A 23,936-nucleotide genomic window follows, 5' to 3' on the forward strand; every position below is an offset into this window, starting at 1 on the left:
CACTCACTCACCATGAATGAGTGGAGTGTAAGTATAATTCCCTTTTTTTTAGTCCCCCTTAGAGCAGAGTTCCTCAGGGCCCACCTACTGGTTGTGATTATCCCACAGAATGACTACCTGAGGTAAATCCTGATGCTTTGACACTAATTATATAATTTGCTAAATACTAAGTAAATCCTGACCGGCAGGTGGGCCCTGAGGACTGGAGTTGGGGAACACTACCTTAGAGGACTTGAATATGCCATCTTCTGAATCGCTTGTTTCATAGACAGCAATAGTATACTATTGCAGTCTATGGGGTTTTGACAGGCAGTATGCTATGCCAAGCATGGAAGCCTTTACAATCCCCCAGGCTCCGATAGCAACCGCCTGAAGACGTGAAATTTTGCTGAGGGAGTCCACTGCCTCTGTCTATATCAGTGTTTCCCAACCAGTGTGCCTCCAGCTGTTGCAAAACTACACCTCCCAGCATGCCCGCACAGCCAAAGCATGCTGGGAGTTGTAGTTTTGCAACAGCTGGAGGCACACTGGTTGGGAAACACTGGTCTATATGACCAGGGTCGGAGTCAACTCTAATCCCAGTCACTGCAGATGACGGCTCTATTATACAGCTGTTACCAGCAGAGGATGGAGCGTTTAGGGGGTGTTTAGGGGGTGATTATATTGGTGAACCGTAGCAGCTCTTTATCTCAATATGTAATGACTTACAATCAGACTAAAGTTTTCCATATTTGATCAGGACTGTTTCTCTTTCGCTGCCTCCGGCTCCTCTTTTTTGTGTGCACCGAGCAGTCCCGATAGCTTCAGTGAGAGCATGTCCACAATTTCTTTTTCTTCATATGGCTAGTGGAAGAGTGAATATCAAGTATGAGAATGTGGATGATGATGATGGAGGAATCTAACATTTTATATATATTTTTTTAATCTTGTTGGTTTTACTCCTCATTTATTGAAGGGGCAAACCCAGTCTAAAATTGCATCACACATTTTGATGTTTTTGCACCTCAGCAAACTGCTTGTGACCAGTTCATCAAAAAAATCCCGGATGTACAGTTAAACATATTTGTCATATCAGCAAGTCTGAGCAATTCATACTCCCTCCAGTAAGATAAGTCTTAATGAGCACAGGGCAAATATTAAAAAAATATAAGTGCGATAAAGGATGAAAGAGTAAGAGAGGGTTAAAACAAAGGGAAACATCTGTTCTCCAACCTTTTTACTTGGCACATCATATTTATGAGATGACAGATACTGGTGGGGGTCAGGGATAGGTTGTTGCAGAGAGGGCTGTATTGAACCAAAAGGGTTAAATGAAATCGTAATGTTTTTATATGATTGTTTTCAGAGTGGAACGTTCACTATGTTTTAATATTAATTTTGTACCTTACTAGTATGTAGAATGGTTTTGTAATTTGTATATTACTACTTCTGCATCTTAGGCAGGGTGCTGAATCTTCTTAAAAGAGACCAGCCATTTGTGGAGACTTATTGGCAATGCTCCATGGGAAATGAATATGTACAGAGGTATCCCATGGAGCACTGCCAATAAGTGTCCATACTGTGGAGTACTTCCAGTAAGGCTCCATACATTACTGGTCTCTTTAAGGAGACCCAGCACCCCCGACTAAGCTGCTCCCAAGGTATCGCACTGAACCAGCCAGAATCCTACTTGGCTTTATTCCCATGTGAAATCCCAAAGCTTATTGGAAAGTTTGATCTTCTAATAGGTGGTGAGATGGTTCTCCTTTCTGACAGATTCCTCTTTGCGTCTTATGATACTATTTAAACATGGTTACCGCCTCTTTTGCCATATTTGATTTGGATAAGAATAAAAGTCGCTGAAAGTTATCTTGCCTAGAGGGTGGTGTGGGTATGAACTTAGACTTGCTGATATGACTAATAAGTTGAACTACATAGCTGGATGCTACCCAGCAAATATGCCAGGATTCCACCAAACTAAAACTGTTATGTGCGGTGGTTTTTGTAGCGACCAGATCTCTGCTGGATCCCATTATAGTCAATGGGTCTGACGGGCATGAGGTAACATCCAGAGAGCTCTGGAAAGCTATTAACACTAATGTGAAACTAGCTTAGTCGAAAGTATGCACTTTTGAATTAAATTTGTCCATATTTACTTTTTTAAAGAACAGAATAGCTCCATATACCAGATTAGTCTGTCCTGTAAATAAAAGTATGGAAACGTTTTTTTTTTTTTTTTTTTTACATTGCCGTCAATGAAAGATGGATGGAAACATAAGAAATTATGCTTCCATCCATTAAACATACCGGTTTGTTCTCAGATGAAGCTTTCAACGCTTCATTTAAAACAAGAAAGATACATTTTTCTTCTAGAAAACAGGTACAAAGGTACGCACATCCATAAAACTTATACTACGTAAAAAAAAAAAAAGCCTGAAAGATAACTATAATATTGCATATTTTATGTACACTTAAAAGTTAAACATACGTTAAAAACGAGACTTGAACAGCCCCTATTCCATTTACTGCCATTACAGTATTCTCTTCTTTGGAACAGAATACCGGAATGCCTGCCACAGAGATCGGTGTAGCTCCAAAAATATTTTTGGAGCTATGTGTTGTGAATATATGATGCCATATTGTGGTATTGAGCCCAGTATTTGTAGGTGTATTACTTGCCATGTGGCCACAATCTGCAATGATGGAACATCCTTCCCCCTTAATAAAGTTACTGCTTAGTTCTTACCGTTGGATTCTTGCGCTCACGGGAGAAGACATTCAGTAGCGCGGACAATAAGATATTGACAACTATAAATGCAAGAAAGATGACGCAGGTAAAGATGAGCAAAGAGCCAAGGACTGGGTCCAGACTGATAACCTGCAAACACAAGTTGAAATGTCACAAAAAAAGTCAAATGCTGTAGTAGAAAATATGTGTCTAGTTACTGTATGTGTGTATGTGTATGTGTATATATATATATATATATATATATATATATATATATATATATATATATATATATATATATATATATATATATATAAAAAACTTGGTACTAATTTCTTCTGGGCCAAAACATCAGGGCTCATGCACATGACTTTTTTTTTTTTTGTAGTTGGATGAGGACCCGTTAACTTCAATTGGGCTGAAAAAGATGAGGACAGCACACCGTGTGCTGTCTACATCCGTAAGTCAGTTTCACAGCATCTGCAAACCCACATTATTTTTAGCCCAAAATGAGTGAAATGCAACCATAGTAAATTGCCCCCGAAGGTGTACATCGCCTCTAATTTTATGCTGGCTAGAGGATTAATAATTCTGCCTCATCATTCTCCTCTCGGAACGATGCATAACAATGAGTATTTATTTCTGCGGTCCATGAGAGGTGTAGTATTATCCCACAGAACTCTGGCCTTATGCACATAGCGCCATTAGGGATCCACAATAGATACTGTCACACTTGCATATTTTGGTACATACTTTTCATGAAAAAACATTTTTAAGCCAAAACCAGTAGTGCAACCTACAAAGTATAAATGCAAGATTTTCTTCCATGTTTTGGACCCATTCCTGGTTTTGGATTACTAAGGCTGCATTAACGAATATGTATCATGTAAATGTGGGCTGGGTGTCCTGCACTTTTTGTGGGCCCCACTGAAAAAAAATATAAATGCCTATTGCCTGCAAAACCGACAAGAATAGGACATGTTCTATAATTTGCATCTCAGCTGCACAGATGCGTACAGCACACGGATGACATCCATGTGCTGTCCACGATTTTTGCGGCCCCATAGAAATGAATAGGTCTGGCTGTGTTCTGCAGAATTGGCAGATTGGATGTGGACTGAACATACGGTCATGTGAATGCACACTGATGGTCCCTTTACATGGCATAGCAGATCTAACCATCTACTGATGGCTAGCGGAGGAGGCTGCTGTATTTACATGCACTGATCTCCACCAGAGTATGGCGATCACTCTTCCCCATACGGTCTTCTTTCCAGGCAGCAGAGCATGTTTACACTGTACAATCGGCCACTGAGAAACGATGATCTTTTGTGTAGCACAAAAGATACAATTACCCGATGAACAAGCATTTTGCTTGTAAGGTAATCAGTGGTGCATTTACACTGCCAGATCATTAACGAGCGTTACTAGTAACGCTGGTTAGTAATGATCTGTTCAATTGTCGGCCCTTGATATTGATGCAAAACAAAGGCACAAGATAGAGGCTATAGACATCTGCAAGAGAAAACTATTGAGAATGAGCATATTGCTGTTTTATGTTTCTTACCTCCTCATAATTAAAAATGCCAATTAAAAGGCTGATAATGGTCACTGCAGAGTCTGTAACAGTTCTGTAATTGGTAATAGACCAGCCAAAAAGTAAATTGCACTAAAAAGGAAAAAAATATTTATCATATTGCTTCAGCATGACATCTGTGGTTAACACTAGTAACACTCTTTGCTATGGATTGACCCCGGTGCCATGGAACAGTATCCCTCTTAAAGGGGTCCTCTCACTTCAGTAAGTTGCATTTATCATGTAGAGAAAGGTAATACAAGCCACTTACTAATGTATTGTTATTATCCATATTGCTGCCTGGATTCATTTTTCCATCACATTATACACTGCTCGTTTCCGTGGTTACAGACCACCCTGCAATCCATCAGTGGTGGTCGTGCTTGCACACTATAGGAAAAAGCGTCAGCCTCTCTGGTGGCAGGGACCATTGGAGCGCACATAGGCTGGTGTTCTTTTCCTGTATTGTGGAAGCACGACCACCACTGATGGATCCAGCCAGCAAAGGAAGCAATATGGATAATAACAATACATTAGTAAGTGGATGGTATTCACGTTCTCTACATGATAATTGCAACTTACTGAAGTGAGACAACCCCTTTAAGGTTACAAACAGAAAATCCAAACTGATTTCAGCATTTCTGCACCAAAAACCACGTTACTTGCAATATTTTTGGTGCTTGGTGCAGACTTGATGCAATTTGGCTGCAGATCTCACGCTTGCACTGAAAAGGGTGAAATCTGCACAAAAGAAACGGACACGCTGCGGATTTCAACATGGAACGAAAAAGCAAAGTGTGCATGAGATTTGTCTACTCTCCTACACTTTGCTGGTACTGTATGACGGTGCATTTTTCCACACGAGGATTCGCACTATGTGCAGGTAGCCTAAAGGCACTTTAGCCCAATAGATACTGAATGGAGCAGCGTGTATAAGTGACCACCACTCCATTCAAACTCTTCCTAACTATGCAATAAAGATGATTAGGGGTCCTGGGTTCCACATTCTAGTGATCAATGAGGCCTCCAGCAATGAAACATTTTTCGCCTATCCTGTGGATAGGTCATAAATGTTCTTTATGGAATAACATTCGTCCTAAAGTGCTGCAATTGTTTTCACCATCGTCAGTGGGCAAGACCACCACGCTCCACAGGAGCAGTAGTTGCTGTAGTGCAGAAGTGCAAGGTACTCACAGAAATGGAGTAAGCCACCAGGAGGATGAGGATAGTGAGAAGGAAGCCACTGATTTCATTCCAAGCCTTCTGCAGCGTCGTTGTTATCAGGTGCAGATTTGGGTTCAGGTTGAGGAGACGCCAGAGTTTGATGGTTAGTAGTGCAACCAAGAAGGCAATACAATAACTATAGGCGCTGTCCAGAGTGCCAGTCTCATAGAAGCTGACAAATCTGCAGGGAAGGATGAATCATTACTGACCAGGCATAGGCAGCACACAAAGTATGAAGGTGCTGCCACACGCTCAGGATCCAGTTTTTGATGCCAAAATCCGACAGGGAACATAAAAGAAGTGAAAGGACAGATACTACTTTCCCTCTTTTTGAATGATCCACTCCTGATTCTGGCTTCTAAAACCCTTGAACATGTGGCAACATCCTGTATGGTTTTACATCATCTGCCTACTAAGGGACTGACTGGAGGATCCGGGGTAAGATTTGCACATATCAGAATATGAATTTTTTCTCGGCCACCACTAATGTGCACAGATCCTTACATGCTATAAATAATCAACTTTGCCCAAAAGAACACTTCAGCAAAATGGATACTGATAATGTATGTCTAGCGCAAGGCTTAATGGGGAGGAACATGACAAGGATTAATAAAAAGAAACACCGCCCTCCACCTTAGGCATAGCACAGTGTATGAGATTTGCAGTGTCAGGAAAATGCATGCTGTCATAATGGTTTTTGTGTATTCAGCTGCTGGTGCCTCCAAGAGAATATGATCTTCCCACCTCTGACGCCACTAACAAAACTGTAGGTAATACAATTTCCAAGAACTTCCCTTACAGAAACAGTATGGGCAATAATACCGATGCTGAACAATCTACAAAGAGTTCTAATAAAAAATAAAAATCAATGGATTAGATTCGATTTGTACCGGATTGGAAAAACATGGCTATTTCTTCCAAAACCAGAGGTCCACAGGATGCGAGTGGTAATGCAGCTCAGCCCCATCCACGTCATTATAGCTGCAATACCAGACACAACCAATGGACCGATGTGTGGCGCTGTTTCTGGGATGAGGTAGCCATGTTTTCCATCATCGAGAACAACCCATTTAGGCCCCATGAACACAACGATATTAGTTTTGCGGTCCACAAATCATTGCTCCACAAAACACAGATACTGGCTGTGTGCATTCAGCATTTTCGCCTTCGCATGTCCCGCCCTATGTTAGAAATGCCTATTCTTGAGCGCAAAATGGACAAAAATAGGACATGTTCTATTGTTTTGTGTGGGGCTGCAGAACGGATATGCGCAGTGTGCTGTCCCCATCTTTTGCCGTCCCATTAAAATGAATGGGTCCGCATCTGAGGGAGTTTATTATCTGCAGAGCTCACAATGTGTGGCAACGCGGAATACTTTGCCTCGTTCCCGTTTACCATGATACATATAAAAGGCAGCCACACAATTACATGGCAGACGTAGCTCTACTGCATCAGTACAGGTGATCTAGGCATTTATATACTACGATGAGTAAAAACATGGTGTCAGGTTAGACAAGTCTTTTTGTAAGGCTACTTTCACACTGGCGTTTCTGGGTCCGCCTGTGAGATCCGTTTCAAGGCTCTCGCAAGCGGCACAAAACGGATCAGTTCAGCCCCAATGCATTCTGAATGGATAAGGATGCATTCTGAATGGATAAGGATCCGTTCAGAATGCCTCCGTTTAGCCTCCATTCCGCTCTGGAGGCGGACACCAAAACGCTGCTTGCAGCGTTTTGATGTCCGTCTGACGAAACTGAGCCAAACGGATCCGTCCCGACTTACAATGTAAGTCAATGGGGACGGATCCATTTTTACGGACACAATATGTTGCAATTGAAAACGGATCTGCCTCCTATTGACTTTCAATGTAAGTCAAAAGGGATCCGTTTGCATTATCATGAACAAATGGTAATGCAAACAGATTCGTTCCGAACGGATACAAGCGTTTGCATTATAGGTGCGGATCCGTCTGTGCAGATACAAGACGGATCCGCACCTAAACGCAGGTGTGCACAGACATAGTCCTTCCTGTTGTAGATACCGAGACATGAACAGTATAAAGTGTAGTCTCACCGTGTATGATCCATATGGTAACGAGCTACATCCCGTTGGCTCAGTAATGCACGCTTAATGTACAGCCCTGTGATGGCAGAGCAGATGGTAATGATGCCCAAATCCAGCAGGTTCCTTGTCTGGCAAAAATAGGAGCATTTTTGTTGCTTCAAACGTATCACCTGTAAAGATCAGAAGAAGCCACTTGTATGAGGCAGGGAATCTAGTATCATTGCTAAGCAGTGGCGTTACCCCCTATAAAGGCAGACCTGCGATTAGTAGGGGAACCTGGTGGGAGGGCATTTTTTCACCACTCAATCTAGTTTTGCCATCGTATAAGGGTACTTTCACACTAGCGTTAATATTTTCCGGTATTGAGATCCATCATAGGGTCTCAATACCGGAAAAAAGCGCTTCCATTTTGTCCCCATTCATTGTCAATGGGGACAAAACGTAACTGAACAGAACGGAATGCTCCAAAATGCATTCCGTTCCGTTTGGTTGTGTTCTCATACCGGAGAGCAAACCACAGCTGCGGTTTTCTATCATGGGATGCGAAGCAATCAACGGGGACGGATTCGTTTTCTCTGACACAATAGAAAACGGATCCGTCCCCCATTGACTTTCAATGGAGTTAATGATGGATCTGTCTTGGGTATGTTAAAGATAATACAACCGGATCCGTTCATAACGGAGGCAGATTGTTGTATTATCAGTAACGGAAGCGTTTTTAGAATGGAGCTCTCAAAGTGAACAAGAGCACACGACGCATGCGAGGCTGGCCACGTGTGCACTGTGCTCTCACCTTCACTTTGAGTGCAGGTCCTAGAGGTGGGACCCACACCTATTTGACATTGGTGGCATTTCCTAGTAATATGCCATCAATGTTTGAAGTGAGAAAACCCCTTTAAATTTGGCGCAAATTAGGACAATGCAGACTACAGCTAAACTGACTACAAACCCCCTCATGATCTCCCCCATAGTGTTTGCCTGCAGTCAACATGAGTTCAGTAGTAGCTGTATAACTCCGAATGCAGTAAGCTCCCCGTAGTGGTGGCTGCGGGCATCCACAATGTTACCATTTATTTATATGGCTGTTGTGCAATCACATAATGTAGTATAAACATTTATTACAGAATTCAGAATTTTTGCTAGGGGATCTTACAATTTCTGAGTACGCCCCTGGGGGTACGGTTTAATTGCATGTCACAGAAACATCAGTGTGGCTTCATTCTCACCTGAACTATAATGATGTACACAAAGAGCACCATGGACAGCATCTCACTAACAAACTTTACGCTTGTGATTCCTTCGGTTGACTGATACAGACGCATAATTTGCAATTCACTCGACGGGTATAAACCTCCTGTGATGTTGAGCAAGAAGTGAACATGTAAAAAATGGAAAACAACTTTTTAATTACATAAGAAGTTCAATATATATTTCTTCTGAAATACTTTGTGCTGCTGGCTGGCGTAGACTTCAGCCACGCCCCCTTCCGCTAAGTCACGCTTCTTTCTCAGCACTTCGGGAATGTACCAAAAAGCTCAAGAAATCGCACATTATGGTGCACAGATGCTGTGCGCCTTAATGTGCAACTTTTTTACGCCACAATTGTGACGTATAGGGCTTGATAGATGTCCCCCAGTGTCTTATTCAGTCATTTTCAGGGATACTTGAGGATTAGGTATGAACTTTATCATATGAGTGGTTGGCCTAACCAATAAAATAAGACGGATGCCATTGCCAGTAGTAGGCACACATACACACACACACACACACATCCTACCGATCATAGTGGTTTCCAAGATAAAGTTCACAAGACAGAAGAGGTTTATATTGGCATTATACACATTGAACTCCACAAAAATCACTTTGGTGTAGCTGTCCAGCCAATTGCTTGTTTCTATGTCTGTAATCACACTGCAGAAAAGAAGAGGGGAAGCAAAGCGCCCAGTTAAACCCTATTCGGTTCCATACATCCCACAGAAAGTGTTCCATGTCATACCTGGCTGCAGAGCTTCTGTTTAAGCCCAGCTCTACCACATAACCCCCTCCGAGGTAGTAGCCCATCTGCGTCCAGACTGGATGAGCTCCCAGTTCATCCTCTGTGTGGTACACCCACATGTCTGCTGAATCATTGCTGCCGTCCAATGTGCTCCACTCAGGCCCATAGCTGCTCATATCCTCCAAGTTGTATAGCTTCTGGTTCCCTGCACTGTTAAACGGTCTCCGCTGCTGTCGGATACGGGGGCTCCCCAGGAGGAAGCAATTTCCATCAGTAATGAAACCTGATTTTAAAAAAAAGTCATAGAAAAGAAATACCTTATGTTTAGAAATGGAGCGTTTGTCAGCAGGGTCAACCCTGTTAAACCAGGCATACTGCCTAATAGGGTAAAACCTACTAATTAAAGTGATACCTGTCCTGTGAAAATTGGTTGTGGCTAGTGTTGAGCGAACTTGTGTTTTAAGTTCGGCGTCTAAAGTTCGGGTTCAGGTTATCGAAGAATCACGTTATGGATTCTAAAGCGGTAGCGGGATACTTCGATAACCCGAACTTTAGACGCCGAACTTAAAACACAAGTTCGCCCAACACTAGTTGTAGCATTCCTGATAATAAAAAACAAAAACCTTTTATTCTTCATGCAAACGAGGGCTTCAGTGCACCGAGGCACAGGGCCAGCACAGGAAAGCTCAGAAGCTGAGGTGCACCGAGGCACAGGGCCAGCACAAAGTTTAAGTGCACTAAGGGACTAGGCTCATTTGCATAAGGAATACTAAGCTTTTTGTTGGGAATGCAGCAACTAATTTTCACAGAAAAGGTATCACTTTAATCAACAAGATCAACCCTACCATGAAGTAAGTCTGGTTTAATGCAGATTATACTGCTGACAAGTGTTCTTTAAAGGGGTTATCTCACAAAAAATAATAACCTTTTGTGGATAGGTGATAAATATTGGATTGGGATGAGGGGTCCAACCACAGGGACCCTGAGCGATCCCAAGAACAGAGGCTCCTACAGTCCCCTCTCTAAATGGAGTTTAAAGGCATGTAGCCTGGTAGCTGATGACACTGACAAAAGCCATACCTTTCTTTCTCATCTCGGCAGTCCAGTGTTCAAGAAAAATAAACGTTTAAAAATATGCAAATGAGGTATTCGAGTCCGAGCACTGCTTCAGTGATGCCCCCGTTCATTCCTAATGCTGGCCTTCTCCACTTAATCACGCCTCCATGCCTTTTAAATGACAGCGCTAGACCCGCCGGTCTATCGCTGAGATCCAGCGCCTGCGCACTTGCTTCCTTAACGGCGCATGCTCACAGAATCTTTTCCTTCCTTCCCGGCTCGTGAATATGTCTAGCGCGCACGCGCCGCCACTTCTGGGTTCAGTGACGTGACGGTGGACACGCACTAGACATATTCACGAGCCGGGAAGGAAGGAAAAGATCCTGTTCGCATGCGCCATTAAGTAAGCAAGTGCGCAGGCGCTGGATCTCAGCAATAGACAGGCGGGTCTAGCGCTGTCAATCAAAAGGCATGGGGGAGTGATTAAGTGGAAAACGCCAGCATTAGGAAGGAACGGGGACGTAACTGAAGCAGTGCTCGGACGGCATAAGCCTGCCTCCGAGTGCTGGAATATCTCATTTGCGGACCACCGACATGAGAAAGAAAGGTATGGCTTTTGTCAGCATCATCAGCCCTACCATGCTACAAAGCCTCTATAATGTGCATGTTCGTCCTCCGCTCCATTCATTTCTATGAGACTGACAGTACTGTCTACACCAGTCCCATAGAAGTGAATGGAGCAGTAGAACAACATGCTCTGGGACCCTCTGTTCTCTAGGTCGCTCGGAGTGCCAGCAACTGGACACCCACAATCCAATATTGACGATCTATCCTGTGGGTATGTGATAATTGCTTTTAGTGGGATAACCTTGTATAATAAACAGTAGCTTCAGAAGATTTGTATCTGACTTTGGGAAAGCTGTTTGATAACCAACATGGCTTCCAATACATCTCCAATCTGATTGAAGAGACTACCACTTACCTTCATATTGGCTATACAGGTTTGATAGCAATGTGCCTTGTGACCATCTGTAAAAGTCTGGTATGGACTTAATGTTATTAAAGTCTGAGAAGCTGTTTTGAATGGCTGTGTACAGGTTATACTCATCTGGACCTTTGTCTGCATACACCATGATCATAGTGGTGACCAGAAAAATAATGTGCACTAGCAAAGGAAATATAGAAATGGACATTAGGTTGCAGACATAAAAAAATAATTACGAAAATAATTTTACTAATATCTCTTCACGAACATTGGTTGCAGGGTGAAGTTTTTTTTTTAAACCAAAACTGGGAATACATTTCAATCCCATCAGAGGGCAGATTGGTCATTAGAGAGAAGTAGGCCCTGCAGGTCAAGGTATCTTGTTATATACACTTTAAAGAAATTAAAGAGACATTTCTTTCAGAAATAGGTATTTTTAAAGCTCAATATGCATAGAAAAATTTAAAATGAACTACAAAAAGGAGATTTTTTGTATAACTTACCAGTTAAATCTCTTTCTCGCTCTTCCTTGGGGGACACAGACCTTGGGTATAGCTCAGCTCCCTAGGAGGCGTGACACTAAGTAAAACTGTTAAGCCCCTCCTCCATCAGCTATACCCTCAGCCTGGAGATAGAGGCTACCAGTTGCGTGTCCAAGTAGTGAAAGGATAACAACCAATAACGGAAACAACCAGCCAGCAACCCAACGGGGCGCCAGACCATAACCCTGTAACCAAACACAGAAGGGTGGGTGCTGTGTCCCCCAAGGAAGAGCGAGAAAGAGATTTAACTGGTAAGTTATACAAAAAATCTCCTTTTCTCGCCCATTTTCCTTGGGGGACACAGACCTTGGGACGTTCAAGAGCAGTCCAAGAAGGGAGGGACCACAAACCCAAGGCGGAACACCACCAGAGCATCAGGAAACCGCTGCCTGCAAAACCAGGCGGCCCAAAGCAGCATCCGCTGATGGATGCGTATGCACCCTATAGAACTTTGTGAAAGTGTGCAGAGAGGACCAAGTGGCTGCTTTGCACAACTGTTCAGCCGAGGCCCGATGCCTCATGCGCCCAGGAAGCTCCGACTGCTCTGGTGGAATGAGCAGTGACGCCGAAAGGCGGAGGTCTGCCCTTGGCTCGATAAGCCTCAGACACCGCCAGTTTAATGAAACGGGCAATAGCCACCTTGGAGACCGCCAACCCTCTGCGCGAACCCTCCGGAACCACAAACAGGGAGTCCGTGCGCCGAAAGGACCCGGTGACCTCCAAGTAAATCCTCAACGCCCTGACCACATCCAGACGGTGCAGTTCCCGTTCTCTGGGGTGGGAAGGAGAGGGACAGAGCGACGGAAGGACGATGTCCTCATTGATGTGAAAGGCAGGAGACCACCTTTGGCAGGAAAGTCGGGGGACAGGCCGAAGCACAACCTTATCCTGGTGGAAGATCAGGAAAGGTTCGGAGCAAGAAAGAGCCGCTAACTCCGACACCCGTCGGAGAGACGTGACGGCCACAAGAAAGATGACCTTGCAGGACAGAAGGCGAAGGGAGACCTCCCGTAAAGGCTCGAAGGGGGCTGATTGGAGCGCCGAGAGCACCACATTCAGGTCCCAGGAAGGAACTGGAGGGCGGTACGGCGGAACAGAGTGAGCCACCCCTTGTAAGAAGGTCTTAATTGGCCCTAGAGGGGCCAGGGGACGCTGGAGAAGAATAGACAGCGCCGAAATCTGACCCTTCAGAGAACTGAGGCACAGCCCCAGGTCCAGACCCGACTGGAGGAAGGACAGGATTGTGGGAAGAGAAAACCGGAGAGGTGGGATGCTCCGGGACTCACAGAACCCCAGATAGGACCTCCAAACCCGATAGTAGATCCTAGAGGATACGGGCTTACGAGCCCGGATCATGGTGCGGACTACGTCCGCGGAGAAACCCCGTCGCGTTAAGACGGCGGTCTCAATAGCCACGCCGTCAAACGTAGCGAGCCTAAATGCTCGTGGAAGATCGGTCCCTGAGAGAGAAGGTCTTCCCTGGAGGGCAGTGGCCACGGTGCGTCTGCCAACAGCAACATTAGGTCGGCGTACCAAGACCGGCGGGGCCAATCCGGGGCGATTAGAATCGCGGGGACGCCCTCTGCCGCGATCCTCCGAAGAACCCGTGGCAGGAGGGGAAAAGGAGGAAAGACGTACAGAAGGGAGAATTCGCGCCACGGAAGGACGAGCGCGTCGGCGCCGTATGCCTTCGGGTCCCGTGCCCTGGCCAGGTATAGGGGGACCTTGTGGTTGAATTTGGAGGCCATGAGGTCCACGTCGGGGCGACCCCAGCGAAGACAAAGGGCTTCGAACACCTCTGGGTGCAGGGACCATTCTCCCGGGTCGATGGTGGACCGGCTGAGGAAATCCGCCGCCCAGTTGTCCACCCCCGGGATGTAAATCGCAGATAAGGCCGGCACGTGCGTCTCCGCCCAGAGGAGAATGAGGGTCACCTCTTGCATCGCTGCAGCGCTGCCTCCCTGATGGTTTATGTATGCCACAGCCGTGGCATTGTCCGATTGGATCCGAACAGGGTGGCCCCTCAGCAGATGGGTCCAGTGTCTGAGGGACAGAAGAATCGCCCTCAGTTCCAGAATATTGATTGGAAGTCTGGACTCCGATAGAGACCAAACGCCCTGGACGGACCGGGGAGGGAAAACCCCCCCCCCCACCCCCGTAAGCTGGCATCTGTGGTAATCACCAGCCAGTTCAGTGGAAGGAAGGACTTCCCCCTTAGAGGGATATGCAACCACCAGCCGAGGGAAGACCGAGCCAGGGGAGGCAGAAGAAAGGTCCTGTCCAGACTCCTCGGTGATTTGTCCCAGGCCGACAGAATTGCCCTCTGAAAGGTGCGGGATCGGAATTGTGCGAACGGCACCGCTTCGAAACAGGCAACCATCTTTCCCAACAACCGCATGCTGGATCTGAGGGAAGGGCGGTGATGACGGAGGAGACTGCGAACCGACCCGCGAAGGGCCAGACGCTTGTCCGACGGAAGGCGGACCTCCGCCAACTCTGTATCCAGGAGCATCCCCAGGAAGATCAGCCGTCTGGAGGGGGTAAGGGAAGATTTGGGGTGGTTGATAATCCAACCGAACCGCGTCAGGGTCTCCAGAGTGAGTTCCACACTGCGGGATGTCTGAGAGAAGGAGGGTGCCTTGACCAGGATGTCGTCCAAGTATGGGAGAAGAAAAACACTTCTTGAACGTAGAAGGGCCAAGACAGGGGCCAGGACCTTGGTGAACACTCGAGGAGCCGTCGCCAGACCAAAGGGAAGGGCGACGAATTGGAAGTGATCGTCCCCCACCGCGAAGCGCAGGAAGCGGTGATGACATGGAGCAACCGGAACGTGGAGGTATGCATCCTGAATGTCGATTGAGGCCATGAAATCCCCTCTTTCCAGGGAGGCCACTGCGGACCTGAGAGACTCCATCCGGAATCTCTGCAGTCGGAGAAAACGGTTCAGGCGTTTTAGGTCCAAGATCGGACGCACTGAGCCTTCCTTCTTGGGAACCACAAAGAGGTTCGAGTAGAACCCCCTGAACCTTTCCGTCGGAGGCACGGGGGCGACGACACCCTTGTCCATTAGAGAGTGAATGGCCGCGAAGAAGGCGGCCACTCGTACGGGATCTCGCGGAGGACGGGATCGGAAGAAACGGTCTGGCGGAATGGACGCAAATTCGATTTTGTATCCGCAAGATACAATCTCGAGCGCCCATGCGTCTGAGATGTGGGCCCGCCATACGTTCCTGAATAGGAGAAGGCGGCCCCCCACCCGGGTGGGTGGGGGCGCACCTTCAGGCAGAGGGCTGCTGGCCTGTGGGAGCCCGTGCAGGCTGGGACTTGCGCCAGGTAGGTTGCATCCGAAAAAACGGCTTCTTGCGTCTATCCTGGGCTGGGCCAGAGGAAGAAGAACTGGCCGCGGGTCTAGACCCGGTGGGCTTGCGAAAGGACCGAAAACGGGACGAACCAGCGCGACCACGGGGGGCGCCCATTGGCCTGGACTGGGGGAGGTGAGTACTCTTCCCACCCGTGGCCTCTGATATAAGTTCGTCCAGACGGGTTCCGAACAGGCGGGAACCCGTGAATGGTAGGCCGGCCAAAGAGCGTTTGGAAGCGGCGTCCGCCGCCCAAACCTTCAGCCAGAGTTCCCTCCTGACAGAAACTGCCAGGGCAGAGGAACGGGCAATGAGGGCACCCGCATCAAGGGAGGCCTCACAGACGAATTTTCCGGCCTGAACAATTAGTTGGGCTAAGGAACGGAGGTCCTGAACAGGGACGACCGACCCTAACTCCCGTTCCAGTTGCAAACCCCATTCAGAGACCGCTTTGCCAACCCAGGCGGAGGCAAAGACCGGTCTAAGGGCCGAACCAGAGGCAGTAAATATGGCCTTGGAGAGGGATTCCGTACGACGGTCCTCAACAGACTGGAGGGAAGATCCGTCCTGTACAGGAATAGTAGTGCTTTTGGACAGGCGAGCCACGGGAGGATCAACCTTAGGCGGGGATGTCCACGTGGTCACAGAATCCGCTGGAAAGGGATAACAAATGTCCAGCTTTTTGGGTGTAATAAAGCGGACGTTAGGCCGAGTCCAAGCCTTGGATACCACAGAAGAAAAATCAGCGTGTATGGGAAAAACCTTGGAGGCCTGTTTGGGGCGGAGAAAGGACACGCCGGCCTGTTCAGAGCTGGGGGGGTCATCGTGTAGCTGAAAGGTATCACGGATGCTAGTGACAAGATGCCCCACCGCGGACGCCAATTTGGACGGAAGCTCTGAGTCCATGTCCACCTCCGAATCCGCCAGTTCTCCCTCAGAAAGCGTATCCCTTTGAGAGGATAGACTTGACTGAGCTCGCACGCATGGCGGAGAGAGCGAAGCATCTGGAGAAGATGTGCGCTCAACCCTTGAACGTTTCTGAGTATGCCGGGCCCTGGAAGATTCGCTGGGAGGCAGGGAACCAGTGGGGGCGGCAGAAACGGTAGTCCCAGCGGGTGCGACAGGGATTGTGGCAGCCTGCGGGAGAGGCGGTCTATCCACGAGACGGCCCACTACGTGTGTAAGGCTTTCCACCGCCTGAGACAGAGACCTAGCCCAGTCAGGGGGTTCAGAGGCACCGGGGGGCGCAGCGGGAAGCGGGCCCTGCACCGGGGCCTGACATGCAAGGCAATGCGGCTCAGATTGCCCACGCGGAAAAAGTTCCTTACAGGCGGTACAGGCATGGTACCAGGGTTTGGGGGCACCTGTGGGATCTGACATGCTGAAGTGTGGTTGTACTCTAATATAGAGACCACAAAGGGTTATAGCAGCTATGACCAGGAGGGTTAGGAGAGGGTTAACTGTCCTACCAGTGCCTCAGAAGAACGTCAGGAGATGGCCCAGATCAGCAGCAGCAGAGAAGCAATGAACAGCAGTGAGCAGCAGAGAGCAGCAGAGAGCGCCCACAGAAGCCGAGCGATGTACACAGGAGGTTAGAGTCCCCCACCGTGTCCCAGCTTCCTGTCAGGAGTGAGGAAGCGCGGGAAACCTCAGCAGAAAGCGCGGGGAACAAGCTCCACCCCCTCCAGCGCTTGAAATGTCTCCTGTGAAGGAGAACGTAGCTCCGCCCCCAAAATGACGCGCGTGTAAGCCCCGCCCCCTGCCGGGACCGCTAAGCCCCGCCCCCCGGTCTCGGCGGGAAGGGGGAGAGAGAGAAGAGAAAAAATGGAGTCAGCCCCGAATGAGGGGGGGGGGGAGAAAGATAGCAGCGTGGGGGGGAACGGCGTGGGGGTGCTGAGGATGCTGCTGTGCTGCATTGTCCTGCAGATGAGCGCTCAGAATGAGCGACCACGGGTGCCCCCCTTACCCAGAGGGGTAGATGCTGCAGATAGGGACGGGGTATGGGCTGGAATAGCCATCTCACCGTCCGACGTCTTCACCCTCAGTCCTTTCCAGCAGGGTCGCCCCTTCAGCCACTGGCACCGCAGTGGCAGGAAGCTGGAAGAGGGGCTTGGCGTGCGGGCGACCCCCTAGCTGGCGGGATGTAGGGGAGCCATTGCTGCCCAGATCCTCCTATTGCTTCTGTGGGGGAGGCAGCAGTGCAGATAAGTTGGCACTGGCGCAGCTCAACCCCGGGAGAGCAGAGAGGTCTAATGCGTCTCTGGTATCCCTAGGAAAAAATAAAATAACAAAATTAGAAGAAAAAGTAAAAATAACAAGGAGAAAACAGCCCTGCAGTAGCAGGGAGTGTCTTGCCTCCTTGGACACTAAGCTAAAACTGGTAGCCTCTATCTCCAGGCTGAGGGTATAGCTGATGGAGGAGGGGCTTAACAGTTTTACTTAGTGTCACGCCTCCTAGGGAGCTGAGCTATACCCAAGGTCTGTGTCCCCCAAGGAAAATGGGCGAGAAATATTGTCTTTCTGTAGCAGTCAGCAGAGAGATATAAAACTCCTATGTAGATAGGTTATCCACTGTCAGTTTACTGCTGCTGTGAAGGGAAGATGTTATCTGCTGGTATAATGGTATATTGTAAGATATGGATAACAATACGACAGATCTGTGATTCTGATAGGCCTACATAAAAATGCCCACAGAAGAGCATTCATCATTATTACAACGTTCTACTACACAACCCACTCGACCAGCCTACTGTTCCCTTTGGACGGTGCTCCCAAACATAAAATTGCTGGAGAAAGGAGGAGGAATATGTGACTAAACACACTGTATGTGTGTAGAAAATGTGACTCAAATACAGTGCCCTCTGTGCTGGGAGTCAGGCGCATTGTGTGGAGGAGGCGTCAGATGCCCCTCCATCTGCAGCCATTTTTATGGACAGGAGTTAAAGTGGACACCATTTAAAGAGGACCTTTCACCACTCCTGACAGTCCTATTTTAATAGCTACATGCATTCCCCACGTACTAACAATTCTGGAGCATCTATTCTTAGGGCTCTATGTTGTGCCATTCCTTTTTTATTTGCACTAGAAGTTATGAATGAATTGCTAGCAGTCTGCAATAAGGGTACAGAGGGGAGGTAACCAGTTGGGGGGGTGTACCTGCACAGTCTGAAAATGGCAGCACTGATTGGATAGAGTCAGTCTGTGCAGGTACACCCCCCCCCCCCCCCCCAACTGGTTACCGCCCCTCTGTGCCCTTACTGCAGACTGCTAGCAATTAATTCATAACTTCTAGTAGAAATAATAAAGGAATGGCATAAGACATAAGAAAAGATGCTCCAGAATTGTTATTACATGGGGAATGCATAAAGCTATTCAAACAGGCCTGTCAGGAGCGGGGAGAGGTCCTCTTTAACCTGGTGTAGTAGTCTCCTTTTGATGAACACATGCAATTTAAATGTATGCTGTAATGCCGATAGAATACTTTTCCATATGTGCTTGGTTGCTAAGGGTATTAGGAATACATTGACCAGCAACCACAGTGTTGTCAATGGATTTGTCAGGCGGTGTGTCCCTAGCAACGTCAGTCTCAAGTCACTCTAGTCTTTATCTCAAGGCAGTACAGCTACTTAAAAGAGAAAGATGCGGCACAGAGGATTGGCAGCACTTTTCCATCTCAGACATCACAGATGGCTGTAATCAGAGAAATATGAAAAATTTACTGTACCAACAATCTCATGGGTAAGTTTGTAAAGTTTTGACTCCATTGCCCTCTGTTTCTTCAAGCTGGTAATGCTCTTGTTATTTGGTGCCTGATACACTGGATTGGACGGGTCCCTGAAGCCTGAGAGCTCCCAGTCTGCACGGTTTACTGCAACAGAACGGATGCAATAAAAAGGCTGTCCATTGAGAAGGTGTCACCGAAATAGAGGCAGTAAAGAACCTGTACAAACCCAGCAAGGCAATAATCCCATACAGCTGCTGCTCCTCAGATGAATCTTCAATATTGCTTCTCTTCAGGATGCGATACATGAAGATAGTCTGTGCAAAAACCTGTGATAGAAAAATCACTGAGAGACATGTCCGGGAGAGGATATTAAGGCAAATAAATGGTGACATTTGACTAGTGAAAAAAAAGCAAAACACAAAGCTCTGGAGGTTCCTCTAGCTAAAGGAATAATTCTATTTATTTTCAGGGTGATATTCTACATGAATGTTTCCCAACATGCTGTTTACTGTGAATTTTTCTAATACCTTGCAGTTTATTCCACCAAAGAAGTACTGTAGCACAAACATGCACTTTCTTTGTAGCGGCATTATTTTTTATATTTTTACAAACACATGGCCACAAAAAACACATGCACTAAAATCACACGGGGGAAGCGTTTGTGCGCCAGTCTCAATATCCTCTTTAGCCACTGGAGGATGCTCCAACCTAGTTTATGAGGGATTGCACGCCTCATCCTCCAACAGTCTGTGCTACGAGCTGGCGTACATTTATGCAACAAAACTGGTGCAATGGCGTTTAAAAAGTTAGACTTTTTTTTATGCCAAGTAGTATGGGGGAGGGCGTATGATAAATTGGTCTTTATTAAAAGTATTGAGCCCTTTTTCTGTACAGAGCCGAGATGCTCTAGAAGCAGCCTGTGGATTCTCTCTCTCTTTTCCGTTATCTGGAGAGCTGATGGACTCCTCCTCTCTGACATTATAAACACTGATTATAGCTCAGTTCTTATCTTACTGATAAGAATGTGGCTTAAATAAGTGTTTATGACCTCTTAGTAGTTTAGAGATAATATTTATTAGATGGGGCACAAAGTGAAAGTACCAGTCACACAGTTAGAAAAAACTGTTAACCCTTTGTGACAGAACGGCTCAATATTTTTTATAAAAGCCAATTGAAAATATGATTTTCAGCCAAAAATTATTAAAACAAAAATTGCCTCTAAAGGTTTATATATAGTCTTTAAAACACATATAAACATTTCTCATGTTGACTTATCTCTCGCTGTCCTGCTCCTGCTGAGGACTCTATATACATGCAGAGAAGAGTCCGGTGGTTGGGGTAGTGAGAGGGTTTCCAGCATGTGCTCAGGGGAAGATCTATGATCTATACATCATCTGCACATGTTTAGCAGATCTCCTAGGATTGACAGGACTCCGGGTTTTATAACACTTTCATTGTAGGTTTTATTGATGCATTCCTTGGGTGCAGTGATATTTTTCTTTAATGAATGACTCTTGAAATGTCCTTTAATGCTGCGCCTGATACCAGTCACATGCGAAAAAAAGGGTAACCAAGTTTATGTGACGGACGCTTTCGAAGGGTGTATGGTGCATTATTTAGCACCAGAAGTGAACAGTGTTATACAATGAGGAATTCTGATGTGGAGCCAACATGCAGCTTTTCTATGCAGAATCTGCATGAAAAAGGAGCATGCAACATTTTTTCTTGTATTGAGATCCGTGTAGATTTTTTTTTCTAACATATGTGAACAGGGTTACAAAATATTTATCTATTCACATGTGTTGGAAGTGGAATGTTGGCGAGTTTGATGAGGATTGTGGCAAGAAATCCTAATCAAATTCTGAAAGTGTGACTATTTTGGTGGTGCATTTTGACTGTTGTGGTAATTAGAAATGCTGTTGCACTGAATATTCCCAAAATTCAATACAAAAAGAGCCGTTTTCAGAGTGTTTAGGTTTGGCTTCATACCTTAATAGGTGGTATCAAGAGGATACTCTGTAAGAGTGAGAGCAGAATGGAAATGAGCCAGCTGGTGGCCTTGTCTTTTGTCATGTCCAGGCTAATCAGCACCATGTAATAGGCAGAAAAAGAGCTGATTGCAAACAGGAAAAACCAACACAAGAAGGTAAAAATTTTTGGCATCTGACATCTTTTCTGATTTGTGGTAACAGGGAAACTGGTGGTCAAGCTAAAGAAGAAAAAAAACACCATTAAGCTTTCGCTCATTCATGTAACATTGATCTCACAGGTCATGGTTCGTAATGGGTACCTGCTTGGGAGAGGTGCCCCAGATACATTAAAGGTTTGCAAAAGTTCCTTTAGGTTAAAGAGAATATTTGAGGCCTGTATGTAATCAATAGGTTTAGGAACATAATTCAGATCCACCGAAGAGACTTGATACTGGAGGTTCTCCAAGACGTTGTAGAAGTAATGTAAGAAGTGACACTGATGTGGGGTGATCACTGCAACAGAAGACAGGAATTAATCATTTCAATTAGGAGAGTTGTTCGCATACGAGGTTGTAGGATATACGCACCAGTCACATGTTTGCTACTCTGGGAATTTTCTCCTGGAACACAAATATAAGATTCTACCAGATGGGACAAGGTCTCTATATAAGCAATCACTGAATCAGATTTTGGAGAAGTTAGATCGTCGGCACTCTCACCCAGAACATGGATTATATACTTCTGTAGGTAGTCAACAATACCTTTTAAATCCTATAAAACAGGAACAGAGAGTCAAGATAAAGCAGACAGAAATCTGGGTGACAACCCTATTGGACACTGTAATGGTTGCCACGCTTATCCAGAAATCGATTCAACTTGAATAGTATTTAGGGTATATGTCCACATGGGATATGATTTGCGGCCCAAAAATCTGTTGAGGATTTTAATGCAGATCCATGGCAAAAACGAGATTTTTGTATAACTTACCAGTAAAATCTCTTTCTCGCTCTTTCCTTGGGGGACACAGAAGACCTTGGGTATAGCTCATCAGCTCATCTCCATAGGAGGCGTGACACTAAGTGAGAACTGTTAAGCCCCTCCTCCACAGCTATACCCTCAGCCTGGAGAGAGAGACTGCCAGTTGCGTGTCCAAGTAGTGAGAAAAGGCAAAGTCCAAAAGTGGAACCAACAAGCCAACTACCCAACGGGTAAAACAACTCGGAAACAAAGAATGGGTGGGTGCTGTGTCCCCCAAGGAAAGAGCGAGAAAGAGATTTTACTGGTAAGTTATACAAAAATCTCGTTTTCTCGCCCAATTTCCTTGGGGGACACAGAAGACCTTGGGACGTTCAATAGCAGTCCAAGAGGGGAGGGACCACAGAACCAAGGCAAAGCACCCGAAGGCATCAAGAAACCGCCGCCTGCAGACCAGGCGGCCCAGGGCAGCAGACGCCGAAGCCCCAGTGCGCACCCTGTAGAACCCAGTAAGGTGCGCAAGGAAGACCAGCGACCGCCTTGCACAAAAGCATGGCCGAAGCCTTATGCCTCCGGCCCAGGAGGCACCGACCGCTCTGGTGAAATGAACGGTGACACCAAAAGCAGAACCCTGCCCTTGGTGCGGTAACCACAGCAATAGACACAGAGAGCGAAGGAAAGCCACCCTGGAGGCCGTCAACCCTTTGCGCGGACATCCTGGAAACACAAGAGACCGAACGCCGACAAGAGCCGGAGATCTCCAAGTAACAACTGCAAACCCAAACAATCTCCAAGCGGTGAAGCGCCCGTTCCCGGAGACGGGAAGGGGATGACCAAAGCCTCGTAGATAAGAAGGCAGATACCACCCTCAGAAGGAAGGGACGGGATGGAGAAACAGCCCCGTCCTGGAAAAGGACAGAGGGCACAGAACACGAAGGGCCACCCATCAGGCACCCGTCAGACATGATGGCAACAGAAAACACAACTGTACAGGACAGCAGGAGTAGGGAGAACTTCTACAACGGCACCAAGGGAAAGAAGGGGAGCGCCAAGAGCTCAGTGTGTAGTTCCCAGGGCGGTACCAGGGAACGGTACAGAGGAACCAAAGAGCCACTCTGTGGAAGAAGGTCATGACAGGCCCAGGAGGGCCAGAAAACGCTGCAAGGGGAAGGACAGCGCCGACACTTGACACTTCAGTAACAGAGCCCCAGTCCCAGGGCCAGGCCGGACTAGAGAAAGACAGAACCAAGGGAGAGAAAAGCAGAGTGGGGGAATGCCCCACTTACCACAAAACCTAGTCAAGAACCCTAAGTCCGACAACCGAACCTGGACGAAGCACAGTCGGGAGCGAACACTAGCGCGCTCGCAGGAATCGCCTGGCAAGCGGGAAAAAAACCCAATGTGATCAGGCGCAGACCAGTAACACGGCCCAAGGGTCGGAAGAAAACTCCCGTCGGCCCCCGAACAACATAGTCCCGTATCCAACCGGAGTGGGTGAGCAGAAGGACAGACGGAAGAAACCGGAAGGGTCCGCCCAGCAGCCGACAGATGCCAGGACAAGACAGGCCAAAGTCCAAGTCGACGTAGCCACCACAGGAAGGAGTTCTACAGTCCTGGTGAGGGAAAGTCAAGGACAACCGTGACCGAAGGGTAGTCCTCCCAAGTTACCGAAAAGGTAAGTCCAGCAGGACCATATGCCCAGAATGGAAAGGCAATCTGCACCCAGCGGGAGGACAGAACGCAATAGGCCTGGCAAAC

The 23,936-nt window shown here is 46.9% G+C and overlaps 1 protein-coding gene across 1 annotated transcript in view; it reads right to left on the reverse strand.

Moving 5' to 3' along the window:
- Positions 1-663: 663 nt before the first annotated feature.
- The window catches only part of LOC122920118 (polycystic kidney disease protein 1-like 3), a 50,348-nt gene continuing 27,075 nt past the window's right edge, over positions 664-23,936 (reverse strand). Inside the window, exons 19-32 of the mRNA XM_044269328.1 lie at positions 21,791-21,974; positions 21,524-21,716; positions 21,223-21,442; positions 19,460-19,559; positions 19,234-19,377; positions 11,606-11,788; positions 9,568-9,850; positions 9,349-9,482; positions 8,798-8,925; positions 7,581-7,741; positions 5,478-5,688; positions 4,275-4,376; positions 2,726-2,857; positions 664-843 (exon numbers count right to left, since the gene is read on the reverse strand). Of these exons, the coding sequence (XP_044125263.1) occupies positions 736-843; positions 2,726-2,857; positions 4,275-4,376; positions 5,478-5,688; positions 7,581-7,741; positions 8,798-8,925; positions 9,349-9,482; positions 9,568-9,850; positions 11,606-11,788; positions 19,234-19,377; positions 19,460-19,559; positions 21,223-21,442; positions 21,524-21,716; positions 21,791-21,974 (2,283 nt within the window). The 3' untranslated portion in view covers positions 664-735. The remainder of the gene's footprint in view (positions 844-2,725; positions 2,858-4,274; positions 4,377-5,477; positions 5,689-7,580; positions 7,742-8,797; positions 8,926-9,348; positions 9,483-9,567; positions 9,851-11,605; positions 11,789-19,233; positions 19,378-19,459; positions 19,560-21,222; positions 21,443-21,523; positions 21,717-21,790; positions 21,975-23,936) is intronic.

The sequence above is a fragment of the Bufo gargarizans genome, chromosome 10 (assembly GCF_014858855.1).
Source record: "Bufo gargarizans isolate SCDJY-AF-19 chromosome 10, ASM1485885v1, whole genome shotgun sequence".
NCBI lineage: Eukaryota > Metazoa > Chordata > Amphibia > Anura > Bufonidae > Bufo > Bufo gargarizans.